The sequence below is a fragment of the Acinonyx jubatus genome, chromosome B4 (genome assembly GCF_027475565.1).
Source record: "Acinonyx jubatus isolate Ajub_Pintada_27869175 chromosome B4, VMU_Ajub_asm_v1.0, whole genome shotgun sequence".
Lineage (NCBI taxonomy): Eukaryota > Metazoa > Chordata > Mammalia > Carnivora > Felidae > Acinonyx > Acinonyx jubatus.
This window is the reverse complement of record NC_069387.1, coordinates 10183759-10202316: the sequence shown is the minus strand read 5'-3', so window position 1 is coordinate 10202316 and position 18558 is coordinate 10183759. Positions and strand designations below refer to the sequence as shown.

General features: G+C 48.9%; 1 protein-coding gene across 11 annotated transcripts in view; it reads right to left on the bottom strand.

Moving 5' to 3' along the window:
- Nucleotides 1-18558, bottom strand: part of CELF2 (CUGBP Elav-like family member 2) — an 821985-nt gene that overhangs the window by 39767 nt on the left and 763660 nt on the right. For all 11 annotated transcript variants that reach the window (XM_053225256.1, XM_053225248.1, XM_053225258.1 and 8 more), the window contains 2 exons: nucleotides 15819-15882; nucleotides 4106-4240 (listed from right to left, as the gene is read on the bottom strand). In XM_053225256.1, the coding sequence (XP_053081231.1) occupies nucleotides 4106-4240; nucleotides 15819-15882 (199 nt within the window). The remainder of the gene's footprint in view (nucleotides 1-4105; nucleotides 4241-15818; nucleotides 15883-18558) is intronic.

The following is an 18558-nucleotide window of genomic DNA, read 5'->3' as shown; positions in this document are numbered from 1 at the left end:
GCCTTATCCTATCAAGAGAAATTATCTATTATCCTGAAGTGTGCACCTGATTGAGTGCACTTACAGAAGCATTTGGAGAATGTGAAAACCTCTTAAAAAAAAAAAAAAAAACAGAAGAAGGTCAGAGGAATAATGTGGCACACCAACGCAGTATTATGTTTTAGACAGAAAGTGCCAAAGACACGTGCCTGTGTGGTAATTATAATGCTCTCTCCCAAGTTCTCAGAATTGCCAGCCCAAACCAACAAATCCACGAGTTGGGGAGAAGACAAATATTATCATCTCTCTTTAAGACCTTGCTGCATACCCTGGAGATAATGTCTTCTTTATACCAACACAGAGACACATTCCTCAAAAACAAGTTCAAAATTTGGAGAAGAAACGACCCAGGAATTAATTAATGAAAGAGGAGAATGAAGTAAACAAAGGAAAAATTATCATATCAACATAAAAGACAAGAAACACGATTAAATTAGGCTTCAAAAGACCCCATGAGAAACCCATGAAAGGCATAATATGCATTTACCTGGTTTTTATTCTTTCATGATTTAATTTCTAATTTTATTCACTACCATCTGATAATTGCATGAAACACTTATTCTAACCATGGGCAATTTAAACTATTTTAATTTTTATTTCAAGGCCATGAGACAAAGGAACCTATTTATTGCCTAAGGGGATTTTTTTAACAAAAATTAAAGCTTAATCTTTCATGTTTTAAAGCACAGACTGTTTAAAATCATTTATAATAATGCTGTAGGGAGACCATGCCTGGGTATGCAAAATTAAAATGATAAATTTACAATTATTAAAAAAATTAATAGTTTGGGGGATTGAATTGTCCCTTTCCCTTCGAGATGGATTGGTCGGAAGCGTAGGGGACATCTTTAAAAACAGGGTAAAACCAGGGTCTGTGTGGGAGCTGAGTGATGGGGCATCAGTGCATTTCACAGTTGGACTGGTCTTGCTAGAGGTACAACGATGGTAAGTCCTATTTTTTATTATTTAAAAGATAAATAATGGCATCGGCCTTGGGAACTACCGTGTACCCCTTTTATTTCACAGGAAATTGCTTTGATGGAGTGGAGGGTCGTGAATTCTACCAACCACATTTTCTGTGACTTTGAAAAAGTCCCTGATGGAAATTAGACAAATAATTTACTTCCACTTAAATGTCAGATTTTTTTTTAGTTACGCTTAAGAAAAATAATTGAAATGTAGATTTAAATCATTTCGGCTGCTACACTTCAGGATTCTAATGAAATACTTTCAGCTATTATGCAAAGCATTGCTCAACAGAGAGGAGAAAAACCACGTTCGGTGGTCTGGCACCTCAGCAGAATTAATGGAAGGGCGGAATGTTTCTTTGAGAGCAAAGGTAAGGACACTCCGCTTTGGAGAGAAGAAGCAAAGCAGATCTCAGGACACAATTTCCCTTTCACTAAGAGCTCAGGAAAAACCTGAAAGTGGTCAAATATGTTTAAAATTTCTGAAGCATGTAGGCCATCTTCCTTGGCTGTCTGAGTAACCCCCCATTTGAAACAGGTTACATTATTTGAGCTTCCGACCCTACTGGCTGGACTGCATGTGGATCCGGGGACATGGCCATCCCCCACCCCTCCCCGCCCAGCAGGTGCCATCTGCCTCCTACCTTCACACTTGCTCCTGCCTCACCCGAATGCCCTTGCCCTGGATACCCCCATGGCCTCCCCCCAACACCCTTCACTCTCCACCGTACTCTGGTGTGTCCTTACAACACCGCCTGGCACCTACGGGGCACGCGGACTCGCTCGCTATCAGATGCCCTGACCAAGTGGAGGACGCGAGGGCAGGGGCAGGTCTGTGCCGTGCCCGGGGCCGGGGCCGGTGCCTGACACCGTACAGCCGCTCGGACAGCTGTTAGGTATCAACTCCGTTGTCTACACCGACCAACTTACATCCCACTTGCACTTGACTTCGTAAACTGACCAGTCTTCTTTTAAAGGACAACGAAATGTTCAAATATTAATTCTGATTCCCTGCAGCCAAGGCACATTCCAGCCCAAATATCACAACGGGAGAACACAGTTCAACAAAGTCAAATGAACCCTCACAAGCAAATAATAGGCCACATACCCTTAACCAAAATGTCCACTTATGATAATGGTCTGCCCATCTCTGGAAAGGCAGGACAATTTTAACATCATTACAATACTGAATATATCAAAGTTAAAGCCCTGAAAGGCTGGTGGTCCAAGCTGCGGGCTTTGTGGCTCCTTGCCATTTAAGGAAAAGTGTTCTTGTTTTTCCTCCAGTTTACTACCAATGATTTGGTTAGTTTCTGCTGGTCACTCTTGATAAAAGGAAGACAAGATGAAGGCCAAGGTTGGGAAAACTATAATAATATACTTTTGCTAAATAAAGGAAAAGCGTGTTTTAAAAAACACAGCTATCTTTATTTTTATATAAGCAAATAAAGGAGCATACAGGTTGTAAATGACTTACGTTTTTTTCTCTCCAAATAAGTTATAGTTAAAAACACGAGCTTCTAACTAAAGACACAATAAAATGTGTGTATGACAGATACTTTGTGCTGTTTTAACGTAGTCATTTCATTGTCCTCGTGGACAGAAAAACATTCTTATTTACAAAAATACTTTAAAAAATTTTTTTAATATTTATTTTTGAGAGCGAGCGTGCGCACATGAGTCGGGGAGGGGCAGAGAGAGGGAAACACAGAATCGAAGCAGGCTCCAGGCTCCGAGCTGTCAGCACAGAGCCCGACGCGGGGCTCGAACTCACGAACTGCAAGATCACGACCTGAGCCGAATTCGGACGCTCAACTGACTGAGCCACCCAGGCATCCCAAGAAATTAGTTTTCAATCTGATTTATAAAACAGGTAAATTAGTGAGGTCAAATTTTTAATTTGCCCTTAAGAAAAATCACGCTTATTTTTACAGGGGGAGTTTCTGTCAAAACGTCTATTGCTTAACAAGGGTCACTTAAGGATTTGTATAAATAACAGGTTTACGTATTGCATGAGATTTGTAACTTCGTTTGTTGGGGAAAAAAGGGCCTCAAGTTGATTTTTCGGAAATGCCATCTATTGCCCCAAATGAGGCCCCCATGGGGTAACGGACACGTTTGAAGGCATTCTAGAAAACGGAGTCCACGCACCCGTCCCGCTAGGAGAGCACCGCGCCTGAGGATGCCCTCCCTGCCCCCAGCCCCCAGCCCCGCCTAAGCGTCTCTGAGGTTCCCTGCAGACGGTCCTCATGGGGAGACGGATTAGACACCCAGTGTTTCAGCAACGAACCACGGGCCGCGGCTTCTGGCTGCGGCGCGGGCTCACCGCTTCCTGCCACCAAAAGCCTTAAGAAAGTCGTGTTTTCATCTTGTGTTTTCCCGAAAGAGAGCCCCGCACGAGCTCATGCAAGCTCGGTCACCAAGCAGTTCATCTTTGGGGCACAGGCGGCAGAGGGTACGGGATCTGCAGAGGCGGGGGTGGGGAAGGGAGCCCGTCCAGCAAGGTCTCGAAAATTCAGAGGGGAAGAAAAGCCAGCAAAACATTTTGTTAAGACACAAATGCTGTATCTAAGCAACCGCGTTATGTCTGGCTCGTGTGAAAAGGAAAACGGCGTCTGCTTTTGAGTAAGGCGACAACATTTCCGAGCAGAAGGACTTGAAATTACAGAGCCCGGGACGCGACCGGGAGGCGACGGCAAGGATGGTCCCCTCCGGACCGTGGGTTTTGAGAGCCAGCGGGAAGGATGGAGCTGGTGTGAAACAGAACCCTGGAATCATTAGGGATTTTGAGATTCAACAGAGGACGCTCGAACCGCTAACAAGCAGAGCGAACACCAGGAAGCGAGGGAGGCTCCTCCCACACCCACACCAGGTGCCAGCTTGAGCAGCGAGACCGACAGCATGGCCACCAAGCACGGTGAAGGCCGAAGACCCACCGGCTCGGGTGGTTCCCTCCTGGAAAACCTCCTCTTTGTCTTCGTGGGAAAACCAAACCCACGTGCGTTCGAACTTGGTGTCTTTAAGAAACTCTCCAGGGATCCGGCCCCACCCCAGGTGCCATCCCCACCGCGTCCCGGGAAGGAGAGCAGCCGCCTTACCCGGACTTGTGAGGGCTCCCAGGGCGCTGCTCGTGGTGGACAGAGGGTTTGCATTGGTGGTGGTGGCTGAGGTCTGGGCCGCGGCCGCGGCGGCTGCCAGCGTCGCCAGGTTCTGTAGCTGCAGAGCATTCATGCCTGTGGAGGGAGAGAAACGCCACTTTAGCAAGAGGCCCGTGCGGCCCGGCTCCAAGCGTGAGGGCGGGTGACAGGATCAGAGGCCCCGGGCAGCGGGTCCTGGGATGGCGCACTCTGTGCCGCTGCCCTGGTGACCCGTGAGTCACCACACCTGCCAGTGGAGCTACCCGTCGTGTGAGGCGCTGCCTGTCCTAACCCAGGATGTGTCCCAACCCAGGACGTGTCCCAACCACCCTGTCCTGGAGCTTCAGAGAGCTCGAGGAAAGAGCAGGACGGTTCTGTGCAGACTGACCACACCGGAGCCTTCTACCACGACAGGGCAGCAGTACAGAACTCGTGAGACTGGGGCCCCGTGGCTGGAGGAAGGGCTCCCGGGAAGCCCGTCAGCTGCACTGAGAAGAAGGAATTCCAGAGGAAGCAGTACTTCACTCCTGCTCTGAACTTGAACTGCTATGATGGCTTCCTGGCTCTGCCACTGTACCAGCCCTGTGACCCTGGGCCAATGACTTAGCCTCTTTCTTGCTTGCTTAGTGAGCGGCACCACTAACTGCGCCTTGCCTCCAAAGGCAGTGTGCAGATTTAAAGAGATGATGGATGCAAACCACTCAGCACAGTGTAAACACTCGATAAGAGTTAGGGACCCTCATGGTGGTTATTGCCACTGACATCCTCTCTCCAGACTTATTTTAAATGTGAAGTCTAAATGGGACCCTAGTAGAGACTCAAATAACATCTCATGAATAAAAAGAAAATGGGTGAATAAAAATGGCATCATGGTTATATTTTTATTTGTAATGTGCTTGTATTTGCATTTTAAAGGCATCTATTTTTAAAGAAGGATCATGTTTACCCAGGACAAATCTCTGGCTAGTGAAAATTAAGAAAAGAACAGCAGAGAGAAGTGAAACTTTACAAGAACGTGAGGGTGGGATCGGCTGAGGCCTCTTCCATTTTTATTTTTCAATCCAAGGGTCTCTGAGTCTTTCTCCACTTGACACTAATGTACCTTTAAGAAGCAGGACACAATGGTTCTCTCCCTGTACAGAGAAATTTTATACAGACAAACACTAGAGTTAAGTAATCAGCTTAATTTCACCTTCTTCTCATGTCTCAAATCCAGGTACTTAATAAATGCCTACCGAGCAATTTAATCTGCCTTAGAGAGACTGGCCAGATCACAGCGTCCTTATTCATTGGGGGGTGGTGGTGGATGGAATGGTGAGAGAATGTTCTAGCAACATTTCCGTGAAAGCTACCAGCCATGGGTGTGGAGCCCTCCGCCTAAGCACCGCTCACAGCACAGCAGCTAGGCTCACTTATCTGCTCCTCCGTCCTGGCTGCCTCCATCTTCTTTCTGCTCAGACAAGAGTTTCTGATGCCTCTGCTGCAAGAGGGCTCCTTATTTTGCTGAACACAATGCTCTGTCCTCTTCCAGAAGATGCCCAGCCTTCTTGGCCGAGGGTGAAAGCCAAACACCTGTTTTTCAAAATCCACTTAGGTCCTGAGGATGCTCTGAGGCAGGACACAAGTACTTGAGGGATCCTGTCAACTTCTGCAAGAAGAGTGTAGACTTTGCAACCTTGTTTTCTCCTGTCAGTGCAACCTGGAACAAGGCTCTCCCTCCTTCCTTCTGATCAAGGGTCAGACAGGGTCCTATCTATAAGAACGTGTGACTTGAGAAAGCACTGGTCTTATTCTTCTGGGGTGCTTGAGGCAAATGGGGGAAGCACAGGAGCTGCACAGCCTCAGTGCAGAGCCACCCGGACACAGCCAGGGGCTCAGCTCTGGACAGGGGCTCGAACGTGCTTCACACCTGAGCGACGCTGAGAGGACTGAGGTACATTTGTTCTGACCCATCTGTCATCTCTTGGCCCTTTTGTGACTGACGGTCCCTCTAAAGCTGTAATGACGTAAACCACGTGACCGACTGTGTCCCTGACCGAGAGCTGTGCTGACAAGGGGATGGTTTAGGACCGAAATGAAAATCTGCAGCACACGCCTGGCATCAGTTAGTGGTGAGCAGAACCACTCTCCTGGTGAGGTCAGGGGGCCCTCCAAGACATCGCCCCTGACCCGCCCCAAGTGTGGGCCACAGCATCGGCACGGAGGGAATTCCAGAGCTGGAGGGAACTTAGTATTATTAGCTAACTAGTAAGTGCTCAGGGACTCAGGTCCTGGGCCGAGGCATCAGGGCAAATGGTGGTGGACTCCCCAAGTCTGGGGCATTGATCCTGCCACACCTCCCAGCCTCCCTCAGGAGAAGACTGACAGTCTGCCTTCAACACACACCCCTTCTTTGTGTCAGCTGCAAACTCACTTGTCCTGGTGTTTATAACCCCGTGGCAGTCACCATATCTTACCTTGACCTTATGCATATGTATCTCTTACCTTCTGAACTAAATACTGAGCTCTTTGAGAACAAATAGCCTGTCTGATATTCAAGTCCACCTAAACAGACAGACATACACACTCACAGCTGTACACATGGTGGGTGACGGGTGAATCTACACAGAATGAATGGACGGGGCATCGAACAGGATGAAATTTTCATTAACGCCAGGTAAGAGTACCGTCCATAGACCCAACCAAGTGTTCATTTTCTCCGCTGTTAGTCCTTCAGTATTTATAACAGCTTTACCTACTGTTTCCCTCAGTTGTTCATTAATCCATTTTACAAGTATTTATCAGAACTATGCGTGTTCCCAATCTCACCCACTGGCATTCTTGAGAGCCCAGCTGACAACACTGGGTTCTGTATTTCACTGTCCTCTTTGCTTGGAAACCCAGGGCTGAAGCCTGGTGTGTCCTCCACAGTGTCCCCTCTACCTTTGTTCCCACACATTGCCACCCGAGAGTGTCTGCAATCCTATCTGGCCTTTCCCTGCCTCCATCTGGCAAACTAGACAGGGGACTGCAGCTCTGGGGCGCCACAGTGTGTGTGGGGCCAACTGTGTTCAATGGTCACACTGCAAGGGAAAGGAAAATATGGGCCAAGGGAAGCAGAGACCAAGAGTGGAAAGGAGTGGTCATGGTGACAGGCAGCATCTGAGGGATTTGGGGAAAAAAGAAGATGAGAAGGATGAGATGGAGAGAGGCAGCATGCAGGAGGACCTGTGTGTGTCTGCCAGCTCATCCATCTGTCTGTCCATTCGCCCACGTTCTTGTCATCCATCCATCCATCCATCCATTTATCCATTCATTTGTCCATCCATCCATCATCTGTCCATCCGTCCACCCACCATCTGTCTATCCGTCCCTCTATCCATCCATCTGCCCATCTATCCACCCACCCACCCACCTATCCAACCATCCACCCATCTGTCTATCCGTCCATCCATCCATCCATCTGCGTGTCCATTCACCCACCTATCTATCCACCCACCCATCTATCCAACCATCCACCATCTATCCATCCAACCATCATCCGTCCATCCACTAGGTAGTTATGGAGAGGCCACCTTAGGCCAGACCCTAGGCACAGCAGGAAGGATTAAGTGGAAAACCAGACAGCGCCTGCCCCCAGAAAGGCTGCTCTGTATCAGAGCAAGAAGACAGGGACTGGAGGGTGATCTTACTTCATCTGTTTCTGGAAAGAGGCCCAGACTCAGAAGCTCATTCTCCGTAGTCTTTGATGGGGATGAGCACTGCACTGGGTAGCTGAAGGAGGCAGGGGCTTCCCAGTGGAGGACCACGCCAATCCTTCCACTCTAGGCCTTTTGTGGTCCTGTGTGCTGACCCTGCAAAGCTCTCACGACACCCCCGACCCCTGAGAAATAAGCGCTGAGCCTGTGAGCGGTGGCCGACAGGGCAGCTTCCTTGCCAACTTTGTGGAGTGAGGACCAGTTCCCAGCCCTGACCCCCATATTTCTGCTTCTCCTAATGCAGAGACAGGCATCCCTTCCTTCACCCTGTCCTGTGCTGCTAGGGCTGGGATCACACAGCATCCTCTGCTGGTGACAGGAGCCACATTAGAGCCGGTGCAGGCTGGTTACCAAGAGTGCGGGCCCTGCTCTCAGACCCCTGGGTTTAAATCCTGGCTTCACCCCACCTCCTGACAGCCTCCGTCACCTTGAGCAAACTGGCCCAGCTGTGTGCTCCTCAGATTCTCTAGGCGTGTGGTGGGACCAAAACACGACACCCCTCTGGAGGGTTGAGACATTAAAGTCTTCGATACACGCAAAGCTCAGAGAACAATGCCAGGGGCAGAGGAAGCCAACAGCCCAGGTTCTTTTAGCCAGGTAAAAAAACGCAGCGACATCACCTCAACCACGATGACGGTGCTAAGAACAAAGCATGTGCCAGGCATGTTCCTCACGCTACATGTGCGCCCTTGCTCAGCACTGGTAACAAACCCATGTGACCAAGCCACTACCGACACTGTACACACTAGGCAGAGAGAACACGGAGGCCTGGACAGGAGAGGGGCGTCGTGCCTTCTCTCACGGCAAGCCTGGCCTCTGCCCGCCACCCGGCCTCCCCACGCATGCTCCTTGTTCTTCTGGTTCCACCTGGAGCTCTTCCCTCCTCCTCCTCCTGGTGCTCGGGCTCCACTTCACTCAACGTGGCACCCTTAGGTTTAGGGGGATGGGCGAGGGGTGCTGGGCCTGCTGGGCCTGCTGCTCCAGGCCCCTGGGGGGCAAGGCCCTGGGTGCGCCATCTCCATCGGGAGCTAAGATGTTAACCGGGAACCACACCACAGCTGTGGCCTACGTCTTGTTCTCTAAACTACAGACTCAATCCTTTAACTGCTTAACGTGGTTTCCTTTTTCAGCCATTACCAGAATCCCTGACACCACAGATCACCGGTTTCAGTTTCCTCAAGGAACAGATGGGCCGTGACCTCCTTCAGAGCCCCAAGTGTGTCGCACGACTGTGTCCCTCCCGCACGTTCATCATCTTAACTCGGCGTTCCTAACCGCAGTCCACCGGGGGGACGCACGGGGGCTGCGAACTCCCCAAGATCACGTGTGAAGGTGTGTGTGGCCCAGCATGCGCCTGTTTCTGGTGACAGATCCTAGGGACCAAGAACTTCCTGCCTACCACGTGGCAGGTGAGAGGCGGGAGTCTCGGGGGGATAGTGGGTCGGGGGAGGCCCTGGCCCGAGGAGAGCAGTGGCTGTGATGGAGAATCGGAGGAAACCAAGGCATGGGACTGCCTGCCGGGGAGAGAAACTGAGGACAGAAACAGCTCTAGCTCAAGTGAAGGAAGCCAGAGACTCTCCAAGAACTTCTGGGCTGAGGCAGCAGGACAGCACCCCCCCCCCCGCCGTGGGTCTCACTGGCCAGGCCGCGGGGCAGCGAGGCACCCGCTCCCCTCCCTGTGGCCTTCTGTCCGATGTGGCAGAGCGCCGAGGCTCATCCTCCTGTGCACCCCTCCGGGAAGATAGCCTCCCATGAGCGGCGAGGTCCTTCTAGGTGCTACTGTTGTGCCACCCTGGCCACAGGGCCCGTCCTGGGTGGGTGGAGAGCCCCAGACATTCCCCCAGGACACACGGACCTGGACCCTTCACTGCCCACAGCACACAAGCCTGGAAGTGGATGTATTGGCTCTTCTGGGCCCCTGTGCTCCTGTGACCAGTGTGGACATCCCACGTGTGCTATGTCCTAATGAGGGTAGGGCACTGGGGGCCATGCTGTTCTGGAAAAGGCACCTGCCCCGTTTAGGGAAAGCAACCCAGAAGCTACGTGAGGCCAGCCTTCCTCTCCCTTGGAACCACATGGGACGGTCCGCGGGCTCTCTGACCTCCAGACGCTTGCACACTGGCCTGCTCGGGAGGCGCGGGTCCTCTCCTCCACAGACTTGCTCCCTCCCTGGGCCCAGACAACACTGGCGGCCCCTGCCTGCCAGCCTTCTTTTGGGGCTCTCTGCGTTCCTATTTGTCCTTTCCGGTCGCTTTCTTGTCTATTTGGGGTATGTGAGCCACCCTGTTCCTTCCTCTCTCCCCTGAGTCACGGACCCTCCTGGTTGTCTGCCTGCGGGTGGCTCTCTCGGTCACACCCACACAGCGATAGGAAGGGGCGACCAGACAGGGCGGCCTCACCAAGAAGCGGGCTGGGGCCTGGCACGTGACGATATCGCAACCATTTTTAACCTCACCTGGCACTCGGCTCAGAGGGGCACCCTGCAAACTAGGGGCAATAATCTGGGTGACTAGAAATAGAAAACGTTTAAATACATTTTATGAAATCCCACAGTGTGCCAGGATCAAGGTGGTAAAAAAAAAAAAAAAAATAACTGGGGAAATACAGGCATCCAACTTTTCATTCATTACTTGGGAAAAGAAAACTCCTTCCCAAAACGAAGAAATGATGTACGAAACAGATGTGCAATATGCCTACTTGAAATTTAAGATTTAAAAAAATTATTTATAAGGAGAAGGGCATGAAAATTTAATTTAATGTTCACCTTAGGTAATTTTGTGTCTTATTGTTCGTAGCAATTACCATAAATCTGCATATCAATAAGCGAGAACAGATGTCAGTTGTTACAAGTGCTTGCCAATCAGGTCTGTTAAAAAGTGACAGATGGGTGGTTATGGAATGTTCTCATAAGGCCTATTAGCACATTCGCAGGAAGCGTCTGCGGTGAGAGGGTGGGAGGCTCCGCTCCAGGAAGGCCAGGCCATCTTCGCGAATCCAAAATGCACACCCCACAACTCGGGGGGCCTCCAGCGCGAGCCCCTTGGCCCTCCCGTGTACAGGCCACTACAAAAGTCTCCCTTCTGCTCCCCTCGTCACAGACGGTCCAGGATGGTCTTCTCTGGAGGGAGGATGGCAAACTGATGAAAGGAGACCTGTTTTGTTGTTGGAAGCCAACATTTGCACCGTACAATTTCAGTGTTACTTTATTAAAAAAAAATTTGTTTTGAAGTTTATTTGAGAGAGAGCGCATGCGGATGACAATGGGAAGGGGCAGAGGAGGAGGGAGAGAGAGAGGGTCCCAAGCAGGCTCCACACTACCAGTGCAGAGTCCCACTTGAGCCTCGAACCCATGAACAGTGAGATCATGACCTGAGCCGACATCAAGAGTCAGATGCTCAAGCTACTGAGCCGCCCAGGTGCCCCCTCACTGATACTTTTAAAACCGAGACCAGATATTCCGGGAGAGAATTACTGCCAGCTGCACTGAATATGGGAAATACAGCAGTCCTCTCTCGCGTATCAACAGATAAACTCTTCCTTGTAGCTCCGTAGTGAAGTCTCTAACTTCTCTGATAACACTTCCTCACGCTGGGAAAAGAAAACAACTGCCCTAACAAAAAACAGCCCAAGGCTCGTGAAATGCGTTCCAGAATGAAGCGAGGCACTCTTCCTGTTACTGTCTCTGAATCTCTTCCTTTCGCACAGTTCTGGACTACTCTCTGCATCACTGATCCAGGGCTTGGATTTGTTACTTGGCCTGTTAAACCTTTTGCAGAGGAAAGTCGACACAGCCCGCGCTGATGCAAATGTATCTGCATTTGCTGAGACAGGGAGCGCCGTTTCAGGCTTCTGGGCAGTAGGGAGCTGAGGGTTTGGATGTATTTGCAATCTGGACCTGCCACTTACAGGCACAGTGACTCTGGGCAAGTTTGTTAATGACCCTCTCAGCCTCGTGCTATCTGGGAACCCATACTATGCCCCTTACTGGACTTGTGGGCCCACGCAGTCATTTAACCTTTACATACTTCATTTTCCCAACTGCAACGTAGTAACAAAGTGCAGGTTTTGTGCTTGGCCCGCTGTGAGGATAAACTGCATGATTATTCCAAGGAGCTCAAAACAAAATCGTAAAATATTACCCTTGTTTATGTACCACGATGCTCTTTGGAGATGGTAGCTGTTATAAAGAAATTAATGACCGAAAAGTCACTTTTCCCTTGTTCCTTTTTCTTCAGGAAAAAGAAAAAAAAAAATCCAGACTCTTAGCTCAAGTTTCTGAGATTACAGAAATTCATGGGACAGAGATTACAGAAATTCATGGGACAAAGATTACAGTTGAGGGAGGAATGGGCAAGTTTTTCTGAGAGGTTTTCTTAGAGGGAAAATAGTATCAATCAAGGATGCTTCAAAAGTGTAAGTGAATACGTTCAGCTTCTAAAGATTTGATCCTAATCTAGCTTCTGCTTTTATTTTAAAAAAATTTTTAATGTTTATTTTTTGAGAGAGAGAGAGAGAGACAGACAGGGAGGGAAGGAGGGAGGAAGGGAATATGAACAGGCGAGGGGCAGAGAGAGGAGGAGACAGAATCCCAAACAGGCTCCAGGAGTCGAGCTGTCAGCACAGAGTCCAACATGGGTCTCAAACTCACGAACTGTGAGATCATGACCTGGGCCTAACTGACTGAGCCACCCGGGCCGCCCCAGCTTCTGCTTTTCAATTCCATATTCACTAAAGGCCCCTTTCTATAAAATCATGAAACACATGTGAAGTTATTTTTAGCTTGAAAGGAAAATGGTAAATTATTTTGGGGAAAAAAGTATAGTTGATGTCTCATTCGATTCTCCTGACACAAATACTTAGTGACTTGTCATCTAAACTTTCTTTTTCTTCTTTTCTTTCTTTCTTCTTCTTTTTTTTGGCTTTATTTTCTCCTTAAGCAGAAAGTGTTTACTCATTGAAATGAGACACTTTAGATTCTAGTGATAAACCTCAATCTCCTGAAGGATAGACCATTCTATTTTGAGAGTTGTTCACAAAAAAATATTATTGGTTTCTGAAATGACATTTCTTTCTCTTTGGGGACAGCGTTCCAAGCTGGACTGAGTTTTACAAGTGGGTTTATTACGTGGCTCCGTAAGACATAGAGACGGCATGTGAACTGTGGAGGTGCCCAGCTGAGCTGTGCCACATCCTCAGGCCTCCACGAGCATCTTAACCTAGGTGGGATTTGGGATAAATGGGCTCTTGGATTTCTTCGTATCGTTTCTACCGGATGTCACGTCCACGTCCACGCACTTGGTAACATGTTTGATATTGCACCGACTACTGCCAAATCCTCGCCAGCTCACCCGTGAAGATACTGCCATTAGTTGATATAATGTTTTCTGGGCTTAGGTGTAAGGCTAAAGTCAAATTTCTTAAATTGAAAAAAACAGGGCATTTAAGTTAAGCTCCCCTGGGAATGTATCCAAAATACAAATCTGCGTTTGTCGATTTATAAATTTATTCATACATCCACTCAGAGATAGTCAGTAGCACGTCTCAACTGAGTTGGCTGAGTTCCTCAGCCCAGGCCATTCCAGTCTTGGGGCCTGGTGACTTGGAGGTGGGGGAGGAAAGTGAGGAACGAAGGGGCATTAGGGTGCCCCACCCGCCTGTGGGGAGTCAGGGAAGCCTCCTTCAGACAGGTACTTCTATTCCCAGCCCCCCAGCTCACTTTAGAATACTGGTCTGGGTCACTGGCAGACACAAAAGTTAAGTCCTACTTCAGGAGAAAACAAAAGAGCAGGAGGCCGTACAACTTGATTTTATATATATACAAAAAACCCTCCAACTACAGAGCTTCAACTACTCAGGAGGATAAGACCTGATTATCCTTATGAAGGAAGAAACCCCCTTTCTGGAATTCACCAAGCAGATGGAGCCTTGACATTTACATCCTTGATACTCTAAACATTCAAGGTGATGTTAAGGCAGCCAATGGAGCGCTCAGCATTTGATTTCACAGCCTGTACGGACTTAGTGTGCTGAATTTTCTATGTGGAAGGTTCAAGAAGGTTCAAGAATGGGGTATTCTGGAAGGCCCAGAGCATTTACCGACTGCTTTAAATTAGCCATCTGCTCATGCGCCTTCTAAGGTCACTCCCAGATACCCTTAGTTTTTAAATGAGCACACAGAGCATGTAAACGCTAACACCCTGACCTGCAGTGGTCAAGGCAGAGGAGCACAGAGTCTAATGACAAATGACAGGGCGCTGTGTCCACCCGGGAAGACGCGCTTGGTAGTAGCCTCAGGACCCAGTGACCTTCTCTGCATAATTCAAGTGCCGCAGTGGAAGAGCCGGAGGCTTCCTCGAAGGAAAGACCCTAATTTCGGATCTGGGTGGGTCCATACTATTAGGAGGAAGAATAAATGTTGCACTGGCTGAAAATATGACAAATCTTCACATTTATTTTAGAGCTTGCAATCTGGAGGTTTTCTCTTTAAAACGCAGAAAACTCCCTGAATATTTTACTTATGGCTCTCTGATTCCCTTCACAGAACTAAAAATTAACCCTTCAATGGGATTCCTCGCTCCAAAGCCAGCTTCCCAAACTGTGTTCATAAAGATACTGCTGAATGATTTAATTTACCATTTTAACATATATTTTTTCCTAATAAGTGAAAAGCAGTATTATACAAAAAAACCCCAAAAAAACAAAAAACAAAAAATAAGCTGGCAGTGCGAGAAGATTTAAAGCCCAATGAGTAAGTCGGCAGTTTTGTTTTTTTCCCCCTACAGGTCAATACATCCCATCAGACAACAGGTTGCCATGAGCCTGTGGGGCCGCAGGGGAAGGCTGGGCTGACGATCACAGAACCCATGTGAGGAGGAAGTCCTTCCGGATCCATTCAAAGTGAAACAAACAAAACCAAGGATATTTATTTGGGGAGCAAAAAAAAAAAAAAGGAAAAAAAATGAGAAAAAAGGAGTTTTCGTAGTGACAGCAAAAGAAATCTGGCTTTTATTCTGCATATTCAGGTTTCATTTCATTGACTCAGGGTGTCTGTCCTTCATTAAAAACAAATGGTGCTTGATTCTAATGTGCCAAAAATCTGTTCTTCCCCTTGCCCTCTCTCCCCCATCTTTCTGCAATCAAACAAGGGAAGAGCCTTCTCGCTGTTCCTCACGGCAGGTTAATGGCACCTGTGTTCTGATTTATTGCGTGGGCCGCCTTCCCTGGCCCCGTGTAAGTTAGGACATCAGCCTGGAAGGTGACACAGTAGGAGTGACCTTTCTTCACTAATCACTGCACCTCAGTTACTACTGACACAGCTCATTATAAAAAGAAATCCTTTACGAGCCAGCTTTCAAATCCAGCCCCACTTTGATTTTCTTAAGAACAAAGATTATACTTCCACATAAAAGCTTCTGATGCACAATTCTGTCAACCGGGGTACTGAAGTAAAAAAAGGCACCCTGTTAATTGTCTGTGGTTATCAAGGGATGGCAAACTGTATCAAAGATAGGCCTGCGATCCTGGCTTTCATTATGGAGGTCAGAATATTTATTGACTGCTTCTTATTAAAATTTTAGAAGGACGTCAACCATGGTGGCTGCCCCCCGGATAGAGGAACCTTGTTGGAAATTCCCCCGCAATCAATCCCGTTAAAAACCAAAACCAAAACCAAAACACAACACTTGCGGATGCTACGCAGGGCTTCTCGGCCTCTCTGGCTCCCACCCACCGCTGGAGAAGCCCAAGGTGGGAGAGTGACTCCCGAGTGACTCCCCAGCGGCAGACTCTCATGTTTACACCCAAGTCAGAAAGTGAACAGGGCTGCTAATCGCTGTCTGTTCGTCTTCCCTGCTGGCGTTCTCTGCCTCTGAACCCACCCCAAACGCAGACGGGGTTGAGCAGCACGCTCAACAGCAAAGGCACGTGTCAGGACTTACCAGCCATCTGCTGAATGCCACTGAACGCACCCAGGTTGCTGGAGGAGGTGGCCTGCTGCAGGAGCTGCAGAGAGAAAAGTGGACCGTCAGACCAAGGCAGGGACAGGACAGGGCCACGCCGAGCCACACGGGGGCCCGCCCGCTCTCCCTCGCGCGTACCCAGCCGCTTGCTGCGACTATTCACGGACAGAAGGCTCCCAGAGTCGGGGCTGTAAATCCATATTAATGTCTGATCTCTATTAAGAAACACAGACACCGGGGAAACTCAGTAACACTGCTGCCTTAAAACAATCAATTTAGTCTTTTTAACAACCAGGTGTTAAATCTATCGAAACCAACGCGGCGTGACTAATGCTCTCTCTGTAGCCTAGCGGTTACCACCACTCATCTCTGCCAATCAAAGCCCATCCCTCGCTCTCCCACTTTCCTTCCCCGCTCGGTGTCCTTCATGAGAAGCACACGGAACTCAAAGACTCTTGGGCCAACAGAGACATCACCACGGTAACTACGGACATAAGCATAGGTAGGCACAGCTACGCCGGTGACCACACGACCAAGACAACGGTCACAATTTTAAGGTGGTCTTCACCGTCAGAGAGGAACATACTATTTGTCAAAACTTACAAGTGTCTGGTGTGATGTGCGATGACGCTGGGCAGATGTGTTGTCATCTTTTAAAGCCCAAGTTAAAATCAGGATCTCTGAGCTTTTCCTTAGAGCTTTCAAAAACACCCCACTCCCATCCCACCCTCAATCAGTGGGTATCACAAGGTAAAGGCAGGTGGCTGCTGTCCTCAAGGGCTCCTTTATCTGTCTGATTCAGCTGAATTATAGATTAACTTCCGTCCTATACCACTAACCTGGATTTACTGATACTCTTTTGGATAAGGTAGATCAACAAAGACATAGGAACAAGCACGTAGTTCTCTCCTATACGCAAATGTACGTGGATACCAAATTCATCAAATTTATTACTGAGGGATGTTATGATACTATATGCTCAGGAGGAACAGGACCAATTCATGACTTCAAAAACAGCTTTCAGAATTTATTTGGAGTGCTGCAGAACCACACAACACTGTCCTTGCTCTGGGTAAGGGTAGATTTTTTTTTTCAGTTCAGTGCAAAACCGGGCCTACAACAGGGTAGGATTCAAAACTGAGCATCTCTCCATGGACTTAAAATCACCAAGTGGAGTGGAGTATCAGTGGCTGATTCAACCCGAGTCTCAATTACAATGATATTACGGGGATTAACAGTGACAGGTAACAAAAAATGCCAGCGATGTTCACTCATCCCTCCTGGCTTGTTGAGATAGACTGTCTAGGGATTACACACAGACCCAGAGACACACACGAGGAGGAAGACGTTAGAGATGAACCGCTCTGATAGAAATCCGTTATTCTGGTCTGGTATCTTGGGTTTCCCATTCTCTTGCAGTTGTGAGCCCTTACTCCCTTTCCTATTGGGTATGCTTAAAAATTAAAGGGAAGTAAAATTAAATTAGCTTTGAGGCCATTTTGAGGAATTAATAATGCCAACTGAGGTGTGTGGAACTCGTGGGAAGTGTCCTTAAACGACTGCCAAGGGTTCCACCCACTGGTAACCATCCTCGGGTGGGACAGAGTCAGAATCTACCCCTCGACACAGAAGGAGGCAAGGCCTGAGAAGCCAACGGCCCTTCCGAAGAAATGGGACTTCCAACTGAAAGGGGCAGAACCGATATGGCAGAGAAAGAATGGAAGCCCGTGGCAGAAGCAAACATACTTAAGAGCATATGAAAGTATGTTTTTGCAAGCGAGGCTGAGATGAATTCTCTTTCAGGGTACAGAACTAATCTGCAGATGCAACCAAAGAAACGTGCCACAGATTTTTGTGAGCCGTGGGGCATGGGAGATGTGCCAGGAGACTGGGGACAGGCACAGGTGTCTTGGTTTCTAGAAATGACAGAGTAGGAAGCTGGTTTCTTAGAAATCACGAGAAGGTGAGCCTGACACCGATCTCTGATACCAATTCTGGTACATGCAATTAAACAGGTGTCCCGTGAACGACCGAAAAGCACAAGTTCGGGAAAACCGAATCACCGTTAAGCTGGACTCATTTCTTGTTTTGTACGAGTTAAGGTGGCGAGACCAAGAAGACGACGCGGCACGGCATATACGGATCTCGGCAAGACATCTGAGGAGATCTCTCATGGTGCCTTTGTGGCTATGGCAGAGAAATGGCTAGAAGGCGCCTAGTCAACTCAGGCCACACTTTTGTTAACGGCTCAGATGAAGACGGGAGGAGAGCGTGCCTCGTTCAGTGAGAAAACACGTATCGAGTAGCTATCACAGCCAGACCCTGCCGGGCAGCGGGCAGGGTGGGCCGGGAGAGGGCCAAGAGCCACAGCCGCAGCCAGCTGCACAGAGAGCACACGGAGGGCTGAGGTGCCACTTGCCCGCCGGCAGCTCGGTCTTGGAAACGCTGCGGAGCCCCTCTGAGCCTCTCCGTCTGCACTGGTACAGGCAGGCTCTTCCCTTCCAAGATCACAGGGAGGACTGCTGTACGGAAGTGCACGGGCTGTTACAAGGTGAGGCTAATGGGTCACGTGATCCCGAGGGGGACAGTTACCGTGTCAAGTAACAGGATCGGGACAGAACACATGTGGACGCATGCATGCACTCACTCACACCCACACGTGCGTGCCGAGAGAGGCCAGCACACGCCACCCAGACTCAAGAGGGGACGTTATACTAGC